This window comes from Kryptolebias marmoratus, linkage group LG13 (genome assembly GCF_001649575.2).
Source record: "Kryptolebias marmoratus isolate JLee-2015 linkage group LG13, ASM164957v2, whole genome shotgun sequence".
Lineage (NCBI taxonomy): Eukaryota > Metazoa > Chordata > Actinopteri > Cyprinodontiformes > Rivulidae > Kryptolebias > Kryptolebias marmoratus.
Window position 1 is genome coordinate 15,802,502 of NC_051442.1, and position 22,926 is coordinate 15,825,427.

General features: G+C 41.6%; 1 protein-coding gene across 1 annotated transcript; it reads left to right on the top strand.

Annotated features, from left to right (window-relative positions):
* On the top strand, positions 1 to 21,209 carry nectin3b (nectin cell adhesion molecule 3b). Its single transcript, XM_017435571.3, has 6 exons — positions 1 to 482; positions 11,867 to 12,214; positions 12,838 to 13,137; positions 13,708 to 13,825; positions 15,779 to 15,930; positions 18,559 to 21,209. The coding sequence occupies exons 1-6, from the start codon at positions 401 to 403 to the stop codon at positions 19,212 to 19,214; spliced, it is 1,656 nt and encodes a 551-aa protein (XP_017291060.1). The 5' UTR covers positions 1 to 400; the 3' UTR covers positions 19,215 to 21,209.
* Positions 21,210 to 22,926: the final 1,717 nt, after the last annotated feature.

Here is a 22,926-nt window from a genome sequence, read left to right on the forward strand (position 1 = left end):
AAAGGGAACGAGCAAATGCCGGACTCGTCCAAGGGCAGCTGTAAAACACGTACATGTATTTTCACAGAGAACGCGGCGACGCCAGAAAAGAAAAGAAAAGGAAAAAAGTGATCTAATGAATCAATAAATGTGGAGTTATCAACAGAGGTGACGTAATGCGTATGCTAATGGAACATTCCTGGAGAGGGGGGGGCGGACCTGCGGAGGAGCGAACAGCTTCCGTTAGGTTCAACGGTCAGGTGTGCTCGCGGCCCCCCCGCTCGTCACCCGTGCAGATGGTACAGTCCACATGCAGTTCGGAGTTGTTGCTGAGGAGCTTACACTATTCAGCACCGCTCGAAGTGGCATGTTACCTACACTACGGGCACGGAGCAGGAGGCTGCGCTTCTTCTTCTGAAAAATGTTACCCTCTTCCCAGCAGAGACACCGGCTCGGACAGCAGAGCAGGGTCGCGATCTACCACGTACTGTGCATTGTTTCAGGTGAGTCCTGATAGTTTTTTGTTTGTTTGTTTGCTTGTTTGTGTCATCAGCGTTGCACAGAAGTTTTTGTGACTGTCTGTGCCTCGCGCATCCTCAACGAACGGGTTAGCGCAACTAGCTAGCGCTTTGAAGGAGAGTATTTATTTATTTATTTATTTATTTTATTTTTAAATCCAAGTTGTGTTTTTTGTTTCTTTTTTTATTTAAGTTTAACCGGTGACGCTTAAAGGCTGAAAACTTGGCCGCAAGTTGGCGTCGAGCAGCCCGGGCAGCAGAGGCGGTTAGCTTCGCCGAAGGTGCGACGTCCCGCGGCTGCCATAGAAACAGCCCGGCACGAGCGCCGGCGGAGATTTTAAAGTAAACTATACGGCGGCGTCTCATTCACAGGCAGCCATATTAGCTCCGCGAACAAGCAGCGCGATGCTGTGCTGCCACCTGCTTCAAGTAAAGTGTTTGAGAAGTTGAGCGGCCAGCCTCCCTCCCTCCGTTCCTCCCTCCGTCCCCCCAGCGCGTTGGGGAGGGTCAGCCCGCCGTGGAGCCGCGGCTCATTACGGGACGATCACAGACCCCGGCTGTCCTCTCACTCCACCCAGAAACACGCCAACTTTGTCCGTCTCCTTTCAGTCGAACCATGCTTGGGCAAGAAAAGAAAAGCGTGGCGAAATAAACAAAAGTAAGATGAGTCTTAATTGTCCTGTTTTATAAAAAAAAAAAGGTAAGCTCTGTCAGTAGATGAACCCCACCACCAAGCAAACAAGAGGTGACTGTCTCCCCACAAATGTTTGATGCTGCAGAGGGCCTCTCTGGCAATTACCAGGACTGTGTTCGCTGACAACAGGCTTTTGTCTGCTGCTCTTGGACAAAACTTTCAATTTCAGACTCTCAGCACAACCCGGGTAGGAGGCATCAGAAGAGTTGCCCATATATTGTTTGCCTTACTGTTCGAAGGTCCCAAAGCAGGAGCACCCTGGGAATGGTTCTCCTCCAAAAGGTTTTTGTATCTCGTCACACCAAAACACGAGGCTTGATCAGGAATGGTGTGATGTGACTTTTGGTAGTGGTGCGTCACGCAGTGTAGACAGTTTACAAAAAAAATAAAAACTTTAAATATAAAAAAGGAGATAAATTAGCCCTCTCTTTGGAGCTCTGGAGTAGAAACATCATCTGAACGTGAAACGGGTCACAGGAAGTTGGACTTCACGTGTCACTTTGATCGTTTTTAACAATTGCGATTCAAGTTTCACGAGGTTTGTTCCCAGAATATGCAGCTGAGAGTCAACGGTGTCCACGATTGTCCTAAAGTTTCAAACCATAAGCGTGATTGTCTTCTTTGTCCCAGTGTGTCTCACTTCGATAAGGCTAATGGTTTTCTCTCAAATCACCCAGAGTCCAAAGAGCGCACGTCCAAGCTTCCATAAACCTCATTTATATTTTAGCTCAACATATTCTCTTTAGGACCAGAAGTGAAGGGTCTTTTTAACTTATCATTACACAAAGTAAAACTTAAGTTCTGTTTCTAATTTTTTTGTTGTTGTTGTTGTTATTGAATGTCAGAAAACCCTTAAAACTAAAGATGACAAAGCCCTAAGGCAGCACAAACGCCTTTTTCTTCTTACATTTTATGTTCTTGTTGTCTACATTATGTTCCTTGCCCTCAGGGAGGTCCTATAAATTGGTTCTTTATTACTTAGTTTATGCAAAAACCTAAAATGTAACACATGAAGATGTTTGGTATTTTAATGGAAACGATCAAACATTCATAAGCCAAGTTACATTTCATAACCGTGAAATCTTGTAATAAAACTATACTCGAGTTAAAGTGCAGCTGACGCTATGCAGTAATTTTAGCTGTATTTGAAGGTGCAGCTGGTTAACTGTGACACTGCTTAGTTAAAAACTGTGAAATGCAAAAATGTATTGAGTCACAGTATTGGTCCGTCTTTGGATTTGATCAAATATGAACACTATATAATATGATATTTTAAAGCTCCAGTTCTTCTCTTAGCGTTTAGATCAGGGGTGTCAAACTCCATTCCTCGGGTGGCCACTCTCCTGCATGTTTTAGACGTGTTCTTGCTTTAAAACACCTGGTTTAAATGGATGACTTGTTGCCATGCTCCTGGAGAACTGATTAAACCGTTTGAATCAGGTGTGTTGGAGCAGAAAAACCTAAAACCTCCAGGACAGCGGCCCTCGAGGCCTAGAGTTTGATACCTCTGGTTTAGACCAGTGGCGTCCAATCCTGGTCCTGGAGGACCACTAACCTGCAGGTTTTAGATGTTTCCCTGCTCTTCAGCAGGTCTTCAAGTTCTGCAGAAGCCTGTTAATCAGTCAGTCATTCAAACCAGGTGTGTCAGAGCAGAGAAACACCTAAAACCTCCAGGACAGCGGCCCTCGAGGCCTAGAGTTTGATACCTCTGGTTTAGACCAGTGGCGTCCAATCCTGGTCCTGGAGGACCACTAACCTGCAGGTTTTAGATGTTTCCCTGCTCTTCAGCAGGTCTTCAAGTTCTGCAGAAGCCTGTTAATCAGTCAGTCATTCAAACCAGGTGTGTCAGAGCAGAGAAACACCTAAAACCTCCAGGACAGCGGCCCTCGAGGCCTAGAGTTTGATACCTCTGGTTTAGACCAGTGGCGTCCAATCCTGGTCCTGGAGGACCACTAACCTGCAGGTTTTAGATGTTTCCCTGCTCTTCAGCAGGTCTTCAAGTTCTGCAGAAGCCTGTTAATCAGTCAGTCATTCAAACCAGGTGTGTCAGAGCAGAGAAACACCTAAAACCTGCAGGATAGTGGCCCTCCAGGACCAGGATTGGACACCACTGGTTTAGAGAAGTCAAACAACTAAAGTTTGGTTACTTCAGAGTTTTGGGAACGTCTGTGAGCAAGAAAAACCTTTTTTTCAGCTGGAGCCTTTAGTCTTCAGGTCGCTCTTTACTGGTTGTCTGGAAACTTAAAACACTGCCTGGGTATTGATTGGACGCTTTCCTGCGGACCAAGTCGCCGTCTTCCTCAGGGGTTTGTTTCCAGTCAGCAACCACCACTGTACTTTTTTACAACCTCATAAAACACAGCTTGAACATCTGACAACATCGTGCAGCCTGGTTCATTTGCTCAGAACAAATAAAAGGAAATGCAGCTGATGTGCCTTTTTCTGATAAGACGCGTTTTGATTTTAAATCTTTTGATGGATGGTGAATCATCTGCAGAACACGAGGTCTAAGTTGATTCACCAGTGACGGTCAGTTTGACAAACCAGAAGCCTAAAAATGATTTTATGACGAGATGAAATCCAACTTTTTGAAGACATTGTTCAGTCCTTTTACCATGCTTCTGTCGCAGCCAACTCTGCCAGTCCTAACCTAACTGTGTTACCACTTCTGCTCAGATTTTTTTCCTTTGAGCGTGACAATCTGCCCTTTAGCAAGATCCACACATTACTGCATTTACCACCACGAGTGATTCACTAAAGGTATTATTAGCTAAAGTGAGAACAAGCGCCAGAGTAATCCCCAGGAGCAAAGTGTTCTTATTGGCAGAATAAGTAAAATCTGTTTTCTACTGTGGCAAAGAGACACATTGTGTTGAGTTTGGAAACTGTAGCAGGCATGTCTATAAAAGTTTCTCTATTTATTTTTTTTAGTTTATAATAAGGATTCCCTTTAGTCTCTGGGGCATATGAAGCAGAAATCATCAGTTCTACGCAGCACATAACATAAGATTAGTTCTATATTGCTCTTATTTTTATCTGTGTTTTTACGGAGTTGGGGAAAACACAGGCACAGTTATGCAAGGTTGTCATCACGTCACCAATAAAAATTTAATTCGGCTGCTCTACTCGTCCATTTCATATTCAGTGCAGGGGAAATGCACCTTTTTTTTTTTACTTCCACTGTTCTGTTTTTCACATCTATTCCTGTCGTTCAGAAAGGCACCGAATCAGCTTTTTACTCAAGAAAGTGGATTATTTAATCTGTGTTGTGCTCTATGTGCTGTATTTCTATACATCCATCCATTAGCCGTACCTGCTTTATTCTGTTAGTGTGTGTGTGTGCGTTTCTGTCCCAGCTGGCAAAGAACAAGATGCATTATAGACAAGTTGCCAGTCCATCACAGTGTGGTGTTTAAAAAAAAATCACTCCTAAACTCCCTAATGTATTTACAGTACTCCTGAAAAGGCTTATCAAACCTGCTTATATATTTTTTTTTTCACAGCTGCTGGAGTCCTTTTGAGTCAGTTTGGTATTTCTCATCCCTTGATTTAGCTTCGATGCTTTACTACAGTTCATGTTGAAAGTACTCATGTCAGTAATGTCCTCTCTTGAGGGTTAGTTATCTCTTCTTCTTTTTTTTACTTCAAATGCAAGTACTGTACAGTCTCATTAATGTTTTTGGTGTATTAAGCTGGATTTGGAATCAGTGACTTCACACAGGAAAACAAAAAGTCTTGCTAACATTTGACTTGACTGCAAAGTGAAGTTGTTTAATTGGCTCTCAGTCTGATGTCAAATTACACTTCAGAAGTTCTGGGTTTACGCTGCAGCTGTGACCGGAGAACCTGAGGCTGTCCTTCATGTAGGTCGTGGTCAGTTTAGTATGATGTGTTTCGATGTCAGGTGGAGTAAAACACAGGTCTTCAGTTCAGTTCAGATAAGCAAAAAATGGAAAATTCATAAAGGAACAAACAAACAGACTAGTCCGTTTATACGTTTCTCGTTAGATACGGTACTGTGCAGAAGTTTTAGGCAGTTATGAAAAGAAAATGTAACCGTAGCTTTCACAAATATGACTTATAAAGGTTTTTATTTTCTATAGATATCTTTACAAAGAAACCAACCATCAGAATCGGCATCCATCATCAAACATACTGTGCAAAGTAGAGTACATAGTTGAGGAGAAATGGCAAGAAAGAAACCACAAATAAAACAAAACAGTTCTGTGACTCTTTGAAGAAAATCTTCATACACTAATTTACAACAGACTCCGGCAGGAAAATGATTCCCATTTTCCCGACATTTCCACGTACGTTCCTGTTCAAACACAGAGGACCTACAGCTGTGATGGACTCACCTGTGTTCAAACTAAAATCCTCTGGAGAACAAAGGAAAGTTGTGGCTTGACTTTTTGTTCTCTTGCTCCAAACTTTTGTTTGGGGTGTTTGTCCTGCTGCAGATGAGATTTGGGGCCAACCCCGACACCTGCCCGATGTTGTTGTGCGGTAAATGAGAATCTGTTTGTGTCGCTCAGCGTTGAGGAAGCCATCGACCCAACTCCAGCAAACAAACTCCCCCCTGCTACAGTCATTGTACAGTTTTTCACTTATTAGTCCACAGCGCTGGCTGGCATTTCGCTTCTTGTGCGTGTTTGTGTCCACATTGGAGGTTTGACTTTTTAGCTACAGTTTTTTGTTTATTTTTCTCTATGAAGACCACTTCTGAGCTGGTAGATGGGCGTACCTGGACCCAACGGGTTTCTGACACTTCTCAACAGACGCTCTGCTGGACATCCTCCAGTTTTAAAAGGACATGCGTACAATGTGTCTCTCATTTGCCACACTAAGTTTCCTTGGCCGACTGCTGTCTCTGCATTCCTCAATGTTTCCTGTTGTTTTTGTGCTGCTTTTAAAAGCTCCCGAGGAGCACATCTGCCTGCTTTAAGTCTCCGTCTGGCTCAGAACTTGCTGATGCAGTTTAACCACGTCGTGTCTCGATGCTGTGTTAATTCTTACTGTAGCGTTTGACCTTTGACCTGAAACCATCTTCCACAACCTCACCTTGGTATTGACTTTGTGCAAGTGGGCCTAAAAGAACTGATACAGTTTTCCAAGCAAAGGGCCGTCACATCCTTTAGCTTTTTTCCTCTTAGCTCCATTTGCATCGTTAATTAAAAGAAACTAAGCAGTGAAGTTAATCTTTTCACAGTGCTGTGCTGTGAACTATTTCCACTAGCTTGTACTCCTGAAGTGGGGTCTGTCTGCTCATCCTCCCAGCTCCTTCTGCTGAACCCTGCTGTTTTCCTCTGATGGGCTGGCCCATCCTTTCTAACAGTAAAGTCCCCCTGCTCTCCACCGAGGGATCTCTACGCGGAGCAGGTGTGTTCCTGCAGCCGTTCCCATTCCTGAGAAAACTCTGCAGCTCTGCTCCGAGCGTCTGTACCACAACGATCACCTGCCCCGCTTTTCTTTTTTTAATGTTTTTTTTTTTTCTGTGAGGGTGAACTTCCCAACAAACTCATTCATGTTTGGAAAATAATTATATATTTTAAAATAGGAAGTTTTGTCAGTTTGTTTTTTAGTATCACATCCTACTCACCACTGAGCTACACGAATAGCAACAATCATTCAGTGAAAATGCAACGTTTTGAAGAATGTTTATCTGAGACATATCAGTCACGACTGGTTATAGGTTTTACATCGAGGACAAGTTTAATTAAGTACATGATTTAATTTATATTAACCAAAAGCTGGGATCAACAAATAAGAGTAGCGTTTAAACTTTGCTGCTCCACATGTTAGTTTCCTTCCGCTGGTAAACCAGGCGGATAATTTCCAAACAGAACTGCTTCTCTGTAAGTCTTAATGAGGCAACGCCATAGACACACGTTCTTAGCATAACGTAAAACAGCATTAGAAATACTGTGGTTGCTAATTTAAATTGTGTCTGAGCAAAATTGCTCTCAAGTGGCTTTTAAAGTCTATTTGATAGGTTCAGAAAGGTGAAGGTGACAGTCCTGTCCTGCTGGATTCCCTCTTTTCCACGATGACTCTCTTTAAGTTTGTCTGCATTGCCAGATTATTATCCTTATAAAGAGGTAAAAACATGTGTAAGAAAACAGTGGATTATAGTTTGTAGTCACAAAGGGAAAACCTTCAAAGCAATCATAAAAAAAGAAACTTCAACTATCAGTCAGCATCACTTCAGAAGGGTGCCCTGACACGTCCTGCTGTGGGACACTGGAGGGGGGGAGAAGTCTCTTTACGTATCTGTGTGGCAGATGTCTGTAATGAAGTGACAGTTTATTAACACACCCTCATCCGCAGCGTCTGCGCCAGCTGTTCACACGGCTTCAGATGGCAGGATTTCTACCAAGAAAATACTAAAGACCCTCAAGTCAAGGAAAGACCAAAGTTGGTGAAAAATCCTTCACATAGTCGGTGTTTTCGGTAAAGCCTTCTAAAATGCAACAAAAACCTAAAGCACTAATTTGCACTTTTATTTGAGATTTTTGGTACGGATCTAAAAGCAGCTATTTCAGTGTGTTCATTATTTCCAGCTCTTCATGCAGTAATATATTCATACATTGGAAGAAAGGCTTGTGCATTCTTTTACTACATTTAGTTTTTTAACTATTTGGCAGCTAAATACCAGATATTGCAGTTTTGCAGTATCTTTATTAATTTTTTTTAATTCAACATTTCAGCTGGTCAACACCGGTCACTGTCTGATTCTCACCTTGAGGAGACATTTGTTTTCAACGAAAGCTTCTGACTGCAGCTAGACAAGAATACGCTTTCAGCCACATTACTGTAAACTGTGCAGAATAAAGCCATCGCCGCTGTAACGACGGAAGGCAAAAGCCAAATCTACCGAAGCAAGAATGTCACTTCACATTTATTTCCTCCGTAACCTTTTAAGACGGTGCAGCGGACAACAGACAGGAGGTTGAACAGTAAAAGGAAATTACACAAGATAAAACCAGGGTGAAAGTTGCCATTAGGCTGTCCCTTTAAAATAAAAAAGCGGTGCCGCGGAGGCGTCAAGTCACGCCATTTTTGAGTGAGCAGAGCCGACTTGTTGGGAATCTTTGATGCACCGTGATGATCCTGGAAATCTAACATTAACATTTATATTTATCCTTGTGTTTCCAATGAACACCTTTTCTAGATCAGGTTTTTGTTCTGTGATACAACATCAATTTAAAAAAACAAAATCTGTAATGTTGTATCGTTATCTAAGAAATGAAGATGGAAAGTTTATTAGAAGCCCTAAAATTATGCAGGAATAAGACAAAATAGCTTGATATGTTTAAGCAGGCAATATTTTCATATACTGGATTATAACTGGAAGGTTTAAAGGTTTCCAAAAAAGAATAACGCCCAATTCTACTCTGGGAAATTATATATTTGTCCCTTTTTTGGATAAAACACAAAAAAATCTTAAGTATTTCCAAGTTGTATTAATAAATCCTTATAACATTTTTAAGAAGAAATTGGCAGAGAATCACTGTCTTTCATTCCATAAACAATCTTTATGTGATTCATTGTTTAATATAAGCCGAGGAATTCACCTGATTTATAACCAAACATGAACATTTAATGGTTTGTGAAACTGTAAAAAAAAAAAAAAACAAGGACAAATCCGTGTTTGGTTCTTATTGTTTTTAACACTTGCACTTCATACTCGTGCAGCAGGAAGATTTCCATACACAGCGCCAATATTTGAGGACGCGGCCCTCTCAGAACGAGATTGGTCGGGGACAGAGTTGTTTTTTGGCAAAACAACAATAGAATATTTGGAGCTGGTTGCCAAGCAGTGCAACAGATTTTGTGATATCTTTCTTCTGGCAGCTTGTTGCAATTAGTTATCTTGTTAAGGGTTTTGGCAGTAGAGTAGTGTTGTGTTACTGTACTTTTTTTTTTTGAAGTTCATAGCACACTTCCCGTGTCTTCGTGGACTAAAATCCTGGTGCTGTTTGCTTCCTCCTGTGTCTCATACACACTCTTGACTGTCTTCGCTCCTAGCCTTCCTTTTTTTTCTCTCAACAGTGTTGTCATTTTATGAGCATAACGCTCCCCTTCTCTTTTTTTTAAAGCGTTTGCAGTATGTTCTTATCTCTTGGACCTTCCTCTGTACTGCGTTTAGCTCCTGCCTTCAAGTCGTGCTGCAGTTCTGACAGGTGCAGGTGACAGAGTGCACGAGTTGGTTATATTTGAACAAAAGACGTACACACAGTCTGATTATAATTCCTGAATTCAGGTCAGTAGGAGGGAGGCTTTTTTCATGATTGGGAACACTAAGTCTCTCTGTAAGCTGCGTGTTTGTTCAAGGCCCCAAAGCCTGCGTTTGTGGTATAAAGTTAGAATCCCAATCTGATGCCAAAAGATGGGAGATGGGACAGATATGAAATGGTTCCTTTAAACTACTGACATCCCCGAAACTGTTTTCTTTCTGATGCTGCCTTTGATACTTTTGACTGTAACTGAAGGACTAATCTGTCATTTTAACAGAAAATGTATCAGCTTGTCACCATTTTGATGAAAAAGCTGTTTTCAGCCAGAACATTTGATTGGTTTTCTTATAAATAAGGTAATCAGCTGAGTTCCTCTTCCTAATTTTCCCGTTAAATATTGTTTTTAGTCGTAAAGAAGGTAAACTCTGAGCTGAAGTGGTTGATCACTCCAGATGGCACGCAGCTCTGTGTAAAAGCCACGCTCTTTTACTACGAAACCATTTTGTTGTGGAACTTGCATGAGGTTTCTTATTGTCTCGCTGAAATAGGGATCGCAGTGTGTATTGTTCCTGAACCTGTCCTGTTAATGGTCCACTCCCAATCACATGTTTTACCTCCATGCTGTGATGCAGCCCTGCAGCCTCACAGTTGATGGCTGATAAGTTGGATAATCCCCTTTCTATTTCTTAGAAGTCCGTTGATGTCTTTATTTTTATTTTCACACAACAATCCAACTTAGAAATTCATAAACATAAAGGTAGAGGTGGGTGGGACGGCACAAATAATATATCACTAAAACAATGATTTTATCTCAATTTTTATATTACATATATAAAACCGTGCAACCAAACTACTCTTCTAATTAAAAACGTAGGCCTATAAGGAGTAATGTATATAAATTTATAAGAAAGCATTTAGACCAGATAACATTCCTGAACACATTTTCTTTGTGAAATATTCCAGCTTGTGCCAAGGGCAGCATGCTTAAGACTTGAAGCACACTCAGTGTCAGACAGTGTTGCCTACATCAAATATTTCATTTTAATTTAAAAGGTAAACAGCAACACTTGGGTAAAGTGCACTCTTGCTGCATAAAAGCTTGTTGATGAAGCTCGCAAATCGGTCTGCTCCCTTCGCTTGTATTTGAGGTGGCACTCAGTATATATTTAGCTCTTAATGAACAGAAAACACATAATGAAACAAAATCGCAACATGGAAAAGTCAGTTTCAAACAATGAGGCTTGTTTTAAAAGTTCAAAATATATGAAGTAATGCTTTTCTGTGACGTATTTAATGTGAGTTTAGGTACAATACAGGGTGAAGGACTGGGAGATAAAGTTAGGCCAGACTGAGATGGTTTGAACATGTGCAGAGAAGGGACAGTGGGTATATTGGTAGAAGGATGTTAGAGACGCAGCTGCCAGGAAAAAGACAGAGAGGAGATATATGGATGCAGTTAGAGAGGACATGGAGGTAGTTGGACAGAGGACAGAGTTAGATGGTGGTGACCCCTGAAAAGAGAACAGCTAAAAGAAAAAGAAGATTTAACACAACTTTAGTATTCCTCCTAAGGTAAAACACTAAATAGCTTTTTTTTTTTAAAGGGGGGGGTTAACTTTAAAATGTAACTAGAGTTTACCTTCAAAGTGGCAGATTATTAAAAAAAAGCAGCAATCCCTGAATCCCTTATTTTGTAGTTTTAATGGGAATCATATCTTCTACGAGGTAAAAGCTGTCTGCTGCAATGACTTCTTTCCACCCCTTGCTGGTCTTCTGCCTTCATCACGTTTCTGTTAAAGGAGGTCTGTTTTGGTCTGAAGTTACCTGCTACCTCTTCTGGCTGTGGTGAACAGTGATGCCATCCAGACGTGTCTGTTTGTGCCTTCTCATTTGGGGAAAAGCCAAGCCAGTTCCACATAAGAGAGGAGGACTTCTTTTTAGGGACTAACTTCTCAGTTTTGTTTTTTATTTTCAGCTTCAGCATGGCTTGTCGTTTGCTATGATTGCTTGATTGTCGTTTCTCTAGGGAGGGAATTAAGTGGACCAGCAGGTAATGTGATTTGAGCAAGGAAAGTATTGATGCATCAGTGCAAAGCATAAAACAATAAGTGGAATGTGACCAATAAACGACCCTATGATCTCCGCTTTGGCAGATAGTCAACACTTTCTAATCCTGCCTGATCTAATATTGTCTTATCACCCACTCCTACGTAGAGTGGATTAGATTTATCAAATGTTTTATGTTTTTCATCAGTGAAAACTGATATTCGTGGTACTTTCTGTAACTAAAAAGTGTCTAATAATAAAGTAATTGTTGTAGTAAAAACCAAAAGTTTAATTTCTTCAATGTTCAAGGATAAAATTTGTCTGTCTTGATGATTTCAGACTAGTTTATTTTCTGTATTATCCACATGGTGATTGTGATTTGTCTTTGGCAGGTGCGTGGTGCAGTCAGGTGGTGGTGCCTAAGAGGGTGAGTGCTGTGCTTGGGAAGAACGTGACGCTGGAGTGCAGGGTGGAGGTTGGCTCCAACCTCACGCTCACTCAGAGTTCCTGGGAGCGCCGGCTGCCGTCTGGCTCCGTCGCCGTGGCAGTGTATAACCCAGAGTTCGGCACTTTCATCCCACCGGAGTACATCAATCGCTTGCATTTCCGCTCGCCCTCCTCTCACGATGCCACCATAGTGCTGGGAAATGTGGGCTTCTCGGACGTGGGGAGCTACACCTGTAAGGTGGCCACGTTCCCCCTGGGAAACACTCAGGCCTCCACCACTGTCAACGTTCTCGGTAAGCAGGTTTATATTTTCTGCTGCGCCACAAGTCTGCTTCAGTTTCTCTGTGAATCATGTTCAGCAAGGCAGAAACAGTTCGTACTGTATTTCATTAAATGTGAGTTTATATTGAAAATATTTTTTGTTTGGCATGTTTATTATTTGAAGAAAAAACCTGTCAGTGTGCCGCCCATATTGTTTTGGCCTTTTCGTATGAACGCGCACATACACCGACATGATTACATTTCTCCATAAATGACTGGTTTTGAATTGAACGTTTCAGAGCAAATGAGAAGCATCACAAATCATCAGTTTAGTCAGGGTCTGCGGCCAATCCTGAATCGTTTGCTCAGTTTGTGTGCAACAACAGTTTCCACTGCTGTGTTTTCAATTTTGCTGAGGGGGATTACCCATTTTCCTTTTGGGCCAGAAGTTGTCAGTACACACCCAGGAACACAGTGTGTGGAACCACTCAGTCTGTTTTCACAGAGGGGATCATAAGGATGGCTGGAGCTTCTAATGATGTGTTGAACTGGGGTGTGGTAGAAAGCCAAAAATTATTTTAAAAAACATTTATTTTGGAACACAGAATAATGTGGAAATCTGTTTTTTTCTTGATGTGTTTTTGCTTGAACGCAGTGGAGCCAAAAGTCTACATCTCTGCTGGTTCAACTGCTCTGATCGACGGCGGTAATGAGACCGTGGTGGCCACCTGCATCGCAGAGCGAGCTCGGCCCCCGGCTGAAGTGTCCTGGGAGTCCAACCTGTTTGGCCAATCAGAGGTGCAGCTGTTTGACGACGTCAACGGCACCACCAGCACCCAGGTCCGCTACATCTGGCAGCCCACGCGTCACGTCCAGGGCCAAGAACTCACCTGTGTGGTCCGCCACCCCGCTCTGCAGAGCGACTTCAGGATCCCCTACCAGCTCAACGTGCAGTGTGGGTACAGACAACTGAACTCAGCCTCAACTGAAGGCAGCTTTATAGGAAAATGGTTTTACATAATTAAGCTGAGACACTTCTACAGTCTACGTTTGTGTGTTTCTTACAAGTATAGACTATTTTCTCTTTCAAAAAAAAAATAATTTTTTGTAACCTCCTTTGAATGTCTGCATACTCACCTAGGCTTTCACAAAAAAAAACACACTTCTTGTTTCTGCGATTGTCCTGCGTACAATCTCTCAAAACTAGTACTTTTATGTAAAGTAAGGCATTTTTTAGCAAAAACAGTTTGAAAAAGACCAATGATTATTCAGATATCTTTAAATACAGCACAGTATAATAAAAACACAATAACCCAAACAAGGTCTTGGGTCATTTTGTTTCTACCAGCATTATTAATCATCATAATGTGTCATTTTTAACATTAATTGTGAAACCTCATTTAGGTCAGAATGGCCTTCAGCACTTCAGGATTTACATGTTTAGTCATGTTTGTGTGTTTCTAAACGTTTCAAAGCCTTAAATCAGTTGGTTGCTTCCTGTTTGTTTGTTTTTTCCTCCCTGCAGTTGCTCCTGATATCTCAGTCGTGGGGTATGACGGAAACTGGTATGTGGGCCGTGAAAACGTTCAAATGACGTGCAAAGCCAACGCAAACCCACCGGCCCATCACTTCAGGTGGATCAGGTGGGTGCGCCTTTCTGTCTTATATAAAAGTTGGATGTAATCAACACAACAGAGAGAATGGTGCAGGAGCTGATTAGGGCTTGTTAAAGCCTTTCAAGCCACAGATTCCTTCTTTTAAATTATAAACTTAGTTGTCTAATTAGGATCTTAGTAATGTAAGATTTTAGATTAATTTAAAGACGTTAAATGTGGTGTCTTTTTCTTTAAATGCAGTTTTTTTTTTTTCCTGGTATTTTCCTGGTTTATTCCTGTTGTACTGGGTTTTTAGAGGTTTTGGAGGACTGAAACCTTAGAACAAAGGGTGTAAAATTTAGCCAGTCACAGCAGACTGAAATTGCAAAGGTAAAGCAATATTTCATTTTCAATTTTCCAGTGCGCCTTGACATTTGCAGAAAAAATTAGTTTGACTTGACCATAAAACTTTAACACTTGTAAAGCCCACCGTGTCCCGCAGCTGTCCAAGAAGAGCTGCAGTGATGAACTACAGCTCATCTGTTTTTGTTTTAAGGCAGGAATCAACAGATAAACCTGCAAAAGATACTGAAATGACAATAAAGTCAGAACATTAGCTGTGAATCCAAGTGAACTTCACAATTTAGTTTGATTACATTTATCCAGTAAATATTAGGCTAGATCTCAAAGTGTAGCATCCTCTAAATGTTGTAACATACAGCCCATTTTTCTAGTGATAAAAGGATATTTCTAAATAAGATGTTTTAATTTAGTGCTTTGAAAATTCAGGTATTTATCTGTAATATTTTCCTTTCAGTTCCATTGTCTGAGTGACTTACCTCAGCAGTTAAAACACATTTTGGAGGAACATTTACTCAAAAGGAAGTGTGTAGAGCAGTGTATCCTCAGGTACGCAGGCTGTACTGTTATTTCCAGTCTTAGAAATCCTTCTGAATGTACTTCCTGATGTTCATCCTGTTCTGTAATGAGTACCAGGTGCTCCTCACTGACCTGCAGGATTCTCTTCAAACAGCAGAATTTACAGCATGTGACCCTGTGCGAATAAAGCTGATACTTAGAGGGCTAAATAATAATAATTCACTATTTATCATTTGCAGGACAGGCTGTTGAAAATATTGAGATAAAACAGAATACTGTACTGCTTTTTCTGTGTGCTGATACATATTATTACTGCCTTTTAATGAGAACCTGCTTCGTAATATTAATTTTGCAATCAGAGTTTTTGGATTCTGTGAGGCGGATTTCTCAAACTGCATGTTTTTATTCATTACATTCACATTTGAATTAATTCATATTTGGTACCACTGATGTTAGCGTGATGCTGGAGCTACATAATGTTGCACTTCTCCTTTTCTGTCTTTTTACAGCATGACTTTATTTTAGTTTATTTTTTATCAGCATCTGGACGTAGGTTCACATGCTCTTTGTGCACTTACATTTAAACGCTGCAGTTGAAACATGATAAAGAATAGTTTACGATTATTTTATTTTTTTGTAGGCTGCAAGTTCTCAATTATCTACTTAAAAATGTATTTAATATTTTCATACATGTATCATACATGTGATCACACTCCATCAACAGAAGTCCAGCTATGGCATCAAATCTGCCCACGCACAGCCTCTCCAGCGTTTATGAAGGTGTCGAATTGTTTTAGGTTCTAATTATTGCATAAACACTTAACAGATTGCTTTTTTTAAGGCCTGTACTCAAACACTTTGACTCAGTCTGCAGGGAAAGGAAGGACAAGGTTAAGGTTCTGGGTTTACAAACAGAAGCTGCTGAGTAAAACGTTTCAGTTTTTGAGTTTAGGATCACTTAAAATAAAAAACAGAAGCTTCACAACTAAAGACACATGTTAGCTGTCCTCTTCAGATATTAGAGTATTTTGTACCGTTGAAATAGTGTCTAGTTGTAATTTATCCTGGCTTTTACATTAAAATGTCCCTGATTGTCCTCTTCCTGACGTTTGTGTTTCTCAGGCTAGACAGCGAAATGCCAGAAGGGCTGGAAATAAGGAACAGCACGTTGCTCTTCCTGCGTCCGCTCCATCGCAACGACTCTGGCGTTTACAGGTGCGAGGTCGCCAACGACATCAACCTCCGCAGCCGGGACGTGCGCATTCTCATACAAGGTGAGCGGCGTTTATAGACAGGGACACGGCTGACTCTGCTTCGTAGTCTCTGAGGGAGCGTAGCGCAGCGCACGATGTACGTCATAGAGGGTATCTCTGCCTGTGACAGCGTCCTTCAAGCTGAAACGTGACACCGTATCACTGAATGTACCGACGGGCTTTCAAACAACGCTACAGTGTGTTGGAGCTGATCTTAGATTCAGTCCTAACTGCATGCTGATTAGTTCTGATGCACACGAGGTCTCCAGATGTTAAACAGGGAGTTCCTGGATCAAACATCTGCCAGTGTTTAAGTCCGCTGGCTTTTTGTCCTGCTGTCCTGGTGTTTAAATATGTCACATCTGTCTGATGGGAATGATGAGCATGCTCCTCTGGTTTCATAAAATCCTCCTTGCCTGTGGAAACCCTCTTCTTGAATGAAGTTCTGACTATTATAGGATTTTTTTTTTTTTTTTCTCCCCCTTCCCCACCCTTTTCATGTTCCTCCTTTTTGTCTTTTATTTCTGCATGTGTCATGCGGTAAGAGGCGAAAGCCTGCAGCCTCACTGAGAGATGATGTCCCAGATTCATGAAACATTAACTAGTCCTTTTCAACTCCTATTTATTATTTATCATCCATATTTCATTTTCCTTTGAGAGGGCCTGTACGTGTGTGCGCACATGCTCGCACATGTTGGTGTACTCTTTGTAGTATGTGTTGTTGTGGGTGTGCTCGTGTCAGTTCGCTGCCTCTGCACAAAGTTGTTCAATTTATACACTTGAAAACAACAAACCTCTGGGTTCATGTTTCAGATCTCGGCGCTGTGAATAGTTGCCTCACATCTTTGGCCTTTAAATGACGTTAAAGAATCAGAGCAGTTTTGCATCTGAGCTTTTCAGCCTCATTTTTTTTCCTCTATTTCTGTAGCTGCTTCTGATTTAAACCCTTATGGTTGTTTGAGGGTAAAACCACTAACCTACTTTGTTTTGGGGCTGGTTTTCTTCTGTGTAACAAAGTATGCACTAAATAAGATATAACATAAATATCCAGGTGCAAAGAACCTTTTATAGTTTTAAGAAACAAAGGAATAAAACATTTAGTCTTCAAGTTAAATCCTTTTTTTTTGTTTTTCCTTCATGTTGAACTCCATCCTCTGTGTGACTGCACACCCAACCTGCTGCCAGCAGTAATGATCGGAAATGTTTAGCTGTGCACCAATCACTGAGCTGGTGACCCGAATTGAGCTACTTTCAGTTTAACTAGTGATTGGCCAACCTGAATCTCCAAAATCCTGCTTAGTTGGTTATTTTGTGAACACACCTTTCATGTAGAAGTTGTCACTGATTTTGGAAACTCGCTTATTAAGTCAGGGGACAAACAGGAATTGTCAGAAGCTACCAAAACCAAAGCTATTTCTTCATGGCTGTTCATTTTTTTATTGCTCAGTAACATGAGCTGAGGTTTTACAATCTTCCACCATAACGGGAGACATATTTAAGTCCTGCTTTCTGTGTAAAACCTGCAAAAAAATAAAGGTTTATTCGCTGAATTTCATTCATTTAGTTACAATAAAATTAATGATTTTAAAATGTTGACAGTAAATTAAATGTTTTCTTTGGTTGCTTTCAAATACTTTGTCGGACACTTAATATTTGTTTTAAACTCAAAGTCTTGCAGGAAAAAATGATGTGGTGATGACGATGATCCAATTTCACATTTTGGGTTATACAAAAAAAAGAAAAAATAGTTAAACTTAGACAGGAGAGGTGCTGTAATTATTTTTCAGCTGGTTTGTATTTTTACAGAAACTTCTGCACAACAACCTGAAAGAGATTTGTTTCTAGATTTGTTGACAAAGAGAAAAAACTCTAACCTGGTGCTGCTTTAACTATCAGTATGAACACAGCCAGATGTTTTGTTGCACTACAAATTGAACAAAAATATATATTAGTTATAGCTCTTGGGGAGAAACTGGAATCAGAGCTGAACAGAACTCAGAACCGACCCAGAACTATGATTGGTTCTTCACTAAAGTTAACCTGCAGTGACACAAAGATTAAAACGGAGAGCAGGTGGAAAAGTCAACATGAAGCCATCAGGAGGGTCATGTGACCAACATTGTTGATCATGCACACATGCTGGTTTTATGATGATTTAGTGATGACATTTGGACATTTTTAAATTCTGAGTAAAGGTTGAGAAACAGCAGAAGAAAAATAGCTTTGGATGTGTGTGTGTGTGTGTGTAACATTTAATCCATCTACCTATGGCCCTGTGGAAATAGAAACATGATAAAAGTTGTAACCTTTAACTGTTGTTCAAATATAGACAAATTCAAGTTTTTAGACTTCTTTTTTAAACGCCTTGCCCCATTGTTCCTCAAAAATAGGTTAAAAAATGAAAGGTTTGTAGAGTATTTTAGAATTAGGGAATTCCCAGCTGGATGTCTTTGCACCAAATATTAGATTTTTCTTCTTCACACACTGATAGCTCCTCAGTCCTGAGGCCTCTGTGAGCAGGTACACCATAGTTTAGTTGATGTTTGTCTTCCTGTCCCTTCTTAGTGAAATGCTGATGTAGCTGTTCATCTTTCTCTCCCTTTCACTCTCCATCCCTCCCCCCTTCTCACCCTCCCTCCCCTCCATTAGATCCTCCCACCATGCCTTCCACCATTACCGCTCCTGTCCTAACTGGCTCCTCCACCTTTGTGGTTGAGAAGGGCCATGTCCTTCTGAGCGCCCCCACGCTCAAAGCCCTGCCCGAAAGTAATCTTGGCACCGTAGTGGGCGGGGCAGTGGGCGGGGCCTTATTCCTGCTTCTGGTCTTGACTGTGGTCGGAGTGTGTTACCTGCGGAAACAACAGGCCTTTCACGGCAGCTACTACGCCAAGCAGAACCTGGGTCCCAGCGAGCTCCAGAAGGCCCCCGCGCAGCACGAGCTCCGTCCCACCAAAGCAGGCGGCAGCTCTCGCAGCCAGGACCACGACCGAGAGGAGTGGGGCGACCGCGAGCTCAAACGCGACCGGCGCCACTACAGCGACTACAACGGAGAGCAGTATCCCATTAACGGGTACACGAGGGCCATGAGGGAGAGCGGCCGCCTCAACAGTCTGCAGACTCCTCATGAAAACCCCCAGGGTTCTGGTCCACAACAAGCCAGGAGCACCAAATATGCTCGCTCACCTAAAGCCCAGAGAAACGGCTCCCCCTACCTGTCGGATGACTGCTACGATAGCGGGGCTGAGGGTGATTATGTGTCTCATACCGATGGCTCAGTCATCTCACGTAGAGAGTGGTACGTTTGACAAGCTGCACGGTTCTGCAGGAGCAGAAACACAACAAAGCTTTGTTTGCTGAATTAGGAGAAAAAAAAAAACACCTTATTACTTTTCTATCCGCACACACACCTTTACTAGACTGCTCTGTAGTTGGTTTAGTTCAAGCGTCCAGGTCGACACTTGAAACAGGAGGCTTATGTTCTGGATGTGGACAGACGGGGCACTGTTTGTCTACTTTGACAGCCTGCATAATTGGACACGTTGGGACTTTGTGAATAGAGATCAACTCAAAGAACTGATTTGCTGTCGCTGCCTTACAACACGGACAACCATGATTAATTTAGCATTTCTAATGTATTTTCAGTTGAAGTCCTGCGGGCTGTCAGATATTAAGTGGCTGTCCTAAAGGGTGTGTTACCTCATACAAATCAGTGTTATTTTCTCATTTGAAACTTGCAAACGGGTCGTTTCATGTCCACTTATCCGACCCTCCCCGTTAAAAGGAGCAGAGTTAAATCCATCTGAGACGTTTATGGGCTGTTGGAAAATCCTGCAGCTCTTTATGGAAAATTTTTGATTGTGATTGAAAGTTTGGTCCTTAGAGCTTCAGCTTTTTTTTGCACTTTCATGAAATCCTTAAGCAGCCGTTCAGGTCTTTTGAAGCTGGATTCAGTGTAATGAAGAGTTAATATCTTACCTGTTGTAGATGGCTCTTTGAACGACCTTGGTTTGCTGCTGTTAGAAAAACGGCTCCCATCTCAACATTGCTCATGTGAACGTTGTTACAAACCTTCACATCTCTGTCAGACTTATTTAAGTACAATTTTATGTTCTTTGTGAGCACAAACAGCAGCAGCAGCTAGCTGTAGCTCTTCCTGTGCCGCGTGGGATACGTCCAGCAGGAATGTAAAGGTTTATAAAGTGGCAGCAATCCACTTCGGTCTAGCTCTGACTAGCCGTTTGGCTCTTCAGTCCAGTCAGAATTAAACCGTTTCTTCACTCTGAGGTCGTTCAGAGAGCCATCTACAGCAGGTAAGATATTAATCGCTCACAACCTTTCCACAGAACCCCACTTTAAAAGGTCTGAACTGTTCATTTAAGGACAATTTGGAACAAATCAGCTTTTGTTTAAATGTTTAATAATAATCACATCAAGTAAAAAACATTAATTAAAGTGTGTATTTTTAGTCAGAAGTGAGTTCACATGCCTGTTTAGTACATCTTTAAGAAACAGCTAAAGTAAGGATGGGGAGCAAACATGGATTCATGGAGGTTTAGATTGTTGGATAATCTTCTCAGATCTGACTTTAACCTGCGCTGTGAGGGTGGGTTGAGTCGGTACGAAACGGGCCCGATTTGTTCCTGAATGTGTTGCTCAGCTGCACTCCTTTTTTTCCTTTTTCTTTCTCACAAACCTTCAGACTCTCTTCGTGTGATCTCTTTATGTTCAGCCTCGACAGGAGGGGGAAATTTATACGATTTTTAAACGGTTCAGTTCCCCCGAATTTATTGCCACGCAGCGGAGCCGTAACAGACTAAATTAGTCTCCAACAAATCTGGATTCGTGGATGACTGATGGCCCGTGTGCACGCTCGTGGTGGGAAACTGAACTGCACCGCCTTCTGCAGAGCCTCTATGATGGACGACTGACTCATCAGACTCATTTGTTTTCAACAAAGCCTCTGCTCTTGCGTTAAAAGAAGAAAGAAAAAAAAAAAATCACGATGCAAAGACTTTAGTGTTTGAGAACTTGACCACTGTGTGTCCCGGTGAAATAATGTGAACTTTGGGAGCGTTTTCCCTTCAGCAGAGAGAGAGAGAGCGTCAGAGCACCGTTTTACAGGTTCACGCCTTAATATGCAGGAAACGACACAAACATATCCAAGTTATTGTAGCAGGTAAGATGTTTATCTACTTTAACGTTTGATTTACAAAATGAGGAGCGCCAGGTCAGTTCTCCTCATCAGTTAGGTTTAAAAAAAAAAAAAAAAAAGTGTCACATTATCCTGTTTGTCATGAAAATAATGGGTCTGTTCAGGAATGTACCGAGGGCTCCTGGACATTCAGGAGTGCAGTCAGCAGGCTGTTGTTTGAAGCCAGTTTCTGCTCGGCAGCCAGCACTCACTGGCCTCCTCGTCAAAGTATTTAGTTTTTTGTTTGTTTGTTTTTTAGCCAACACACTTTTCAATAGACGATCTACGTTCTCTATTCTGAGCAAGGCTGTCACTTGTTCGATTCTGAGGCTCTTTCTGACATTTTGTAGCTCTCCTCCGATTAAACACGCAATTATGTTACAGTGAAGGGAAAAAAAAAAGAAATTTACTTTTTCTCGCCGGTGATTGTCAGCACTTTTAACTCCTCCGCAGCGCCGACGTGACAAAATACTCTGTTGCAACTCTTTGTAAATCTAAAACAAACAAAGAAAAAGAAACCAACATTCTGCGGGGAGCTAAAAAGGAAACGATAATAATCCGTTTTTACTAAACACACCTCAGGCTGGATTCATTTTGGAAGCGGCCTCGTTCTGTTGCCAATCGATACTCCTGAACGTAGCAGGAGGTGCCAACTACTGTGACTAAACCTAGAGGGGAAAAACAAAAAAACCTGCTTTGTTTTGTTTACCGGTCAGTGTTTTCGGAGCTGCAGAGCACTAATAGCTCATGTGTCAAACACTGACCAAGCTATCATGGATGTAAAGTTTTCGTATTCTGGCACCTGGCAGCACCAGTTCACTCCACCGGACTGAGGGGGGGTGGAGCCGTTTCTTTTGTGTACACAAATTGTGAATACGACTTTAGTAGTATGGTCACGTTTACGGCACCTGCAGCCAGCTGCCAAATATCTGTTGAACTTGTATTTAGAAGTAGGATGAAAGTGTCTACCATAAATATTACTGGCAGCAGATCCTAACCAATGTATTACTGTTGTGTACAGGGTAGCCTGAAGTAGAAAAAAAAAGATGCTTTAATATTAGAGTTGTTAAAATGAGATCTGTTTGAACTAATTATTTGTGAGTTTCGTGGCTAATGAGATTTAACGGGAGAGCCATTTCAGCTAGCAGCAGAGCACGACCCCCCCGCCCACTTTCAGTTTCTATATTCTTGAACGCCTGTGCTGTAAAGTAGAATCGGACGAACGGTGCACACTTCAGGAACTTCCTGATGGTTTACACGTCACACGAAGGGAACGACTTTTTATGACCTTTTTTTACATCAGTGTGTCCGTTTCTCTGCAGCCATCCCAGGATCATCTGGGTGTGGAGGGGGGGGTTGTGTTTATCGCATCAAAATCTCACACCGTACTGCTTTAGGAGAAAATAGTTGGCTTCAAAAAAAAAGTGTGAAAACACAGAAGAACAAGGACAGCGTTTCTGCGAAAGCCCATTGTTTCAAATTTAAAAGTGTCCTCAAAGGCGAAACTCCAAGAATATTAAGGATATCAGCTTCTTATTGGGCTGAAGTATCTTTAAAAATTGGGCAAAATAAGTCTTTTGGATTCGACCGTCACAACTATTAAGTCTGTTTGGGTGTTTTTGTTTTTTTTTCTGACATCTATAAAAACCCAGAACAGGAAGCACGGCACCTTGAGCCCCTTTTTGTTTGCTCCTATGCACTAAGACGGAAATTTCTGGAATCGATAAACCTGTTCCCGCTCGCCGCCTCTGTTTTAAGCCTCGCATTCAGATAAATCAAGTTCTTTTTGTGCTAAACTGTTGTATAGAAACCAGTGATCGTTACCC

Coding starts and splice junctions, on each gene's coding strand:
- nectin3b (XM_017435571.3), top strand. CDS start 401: ATGTTACCCTCTTCCCAGCAGAGACACCGGCTCGGACAGCAGAGCAGG. Junction 483..11,866: donor CGTACTGTGCATTGTTTCAG/GTGAGTCCTGAT, acceptor TGTCTTTGGCAG/GTGCGTGGTGCAGTCAGGTG. Junction 12,215..12,837: donor CACCACTGTCAACGTTCTCG/GTAAGCAGGTTT, acceptor GCTTGAACGCAG/TGGAGCCAAAAGTCTACATC.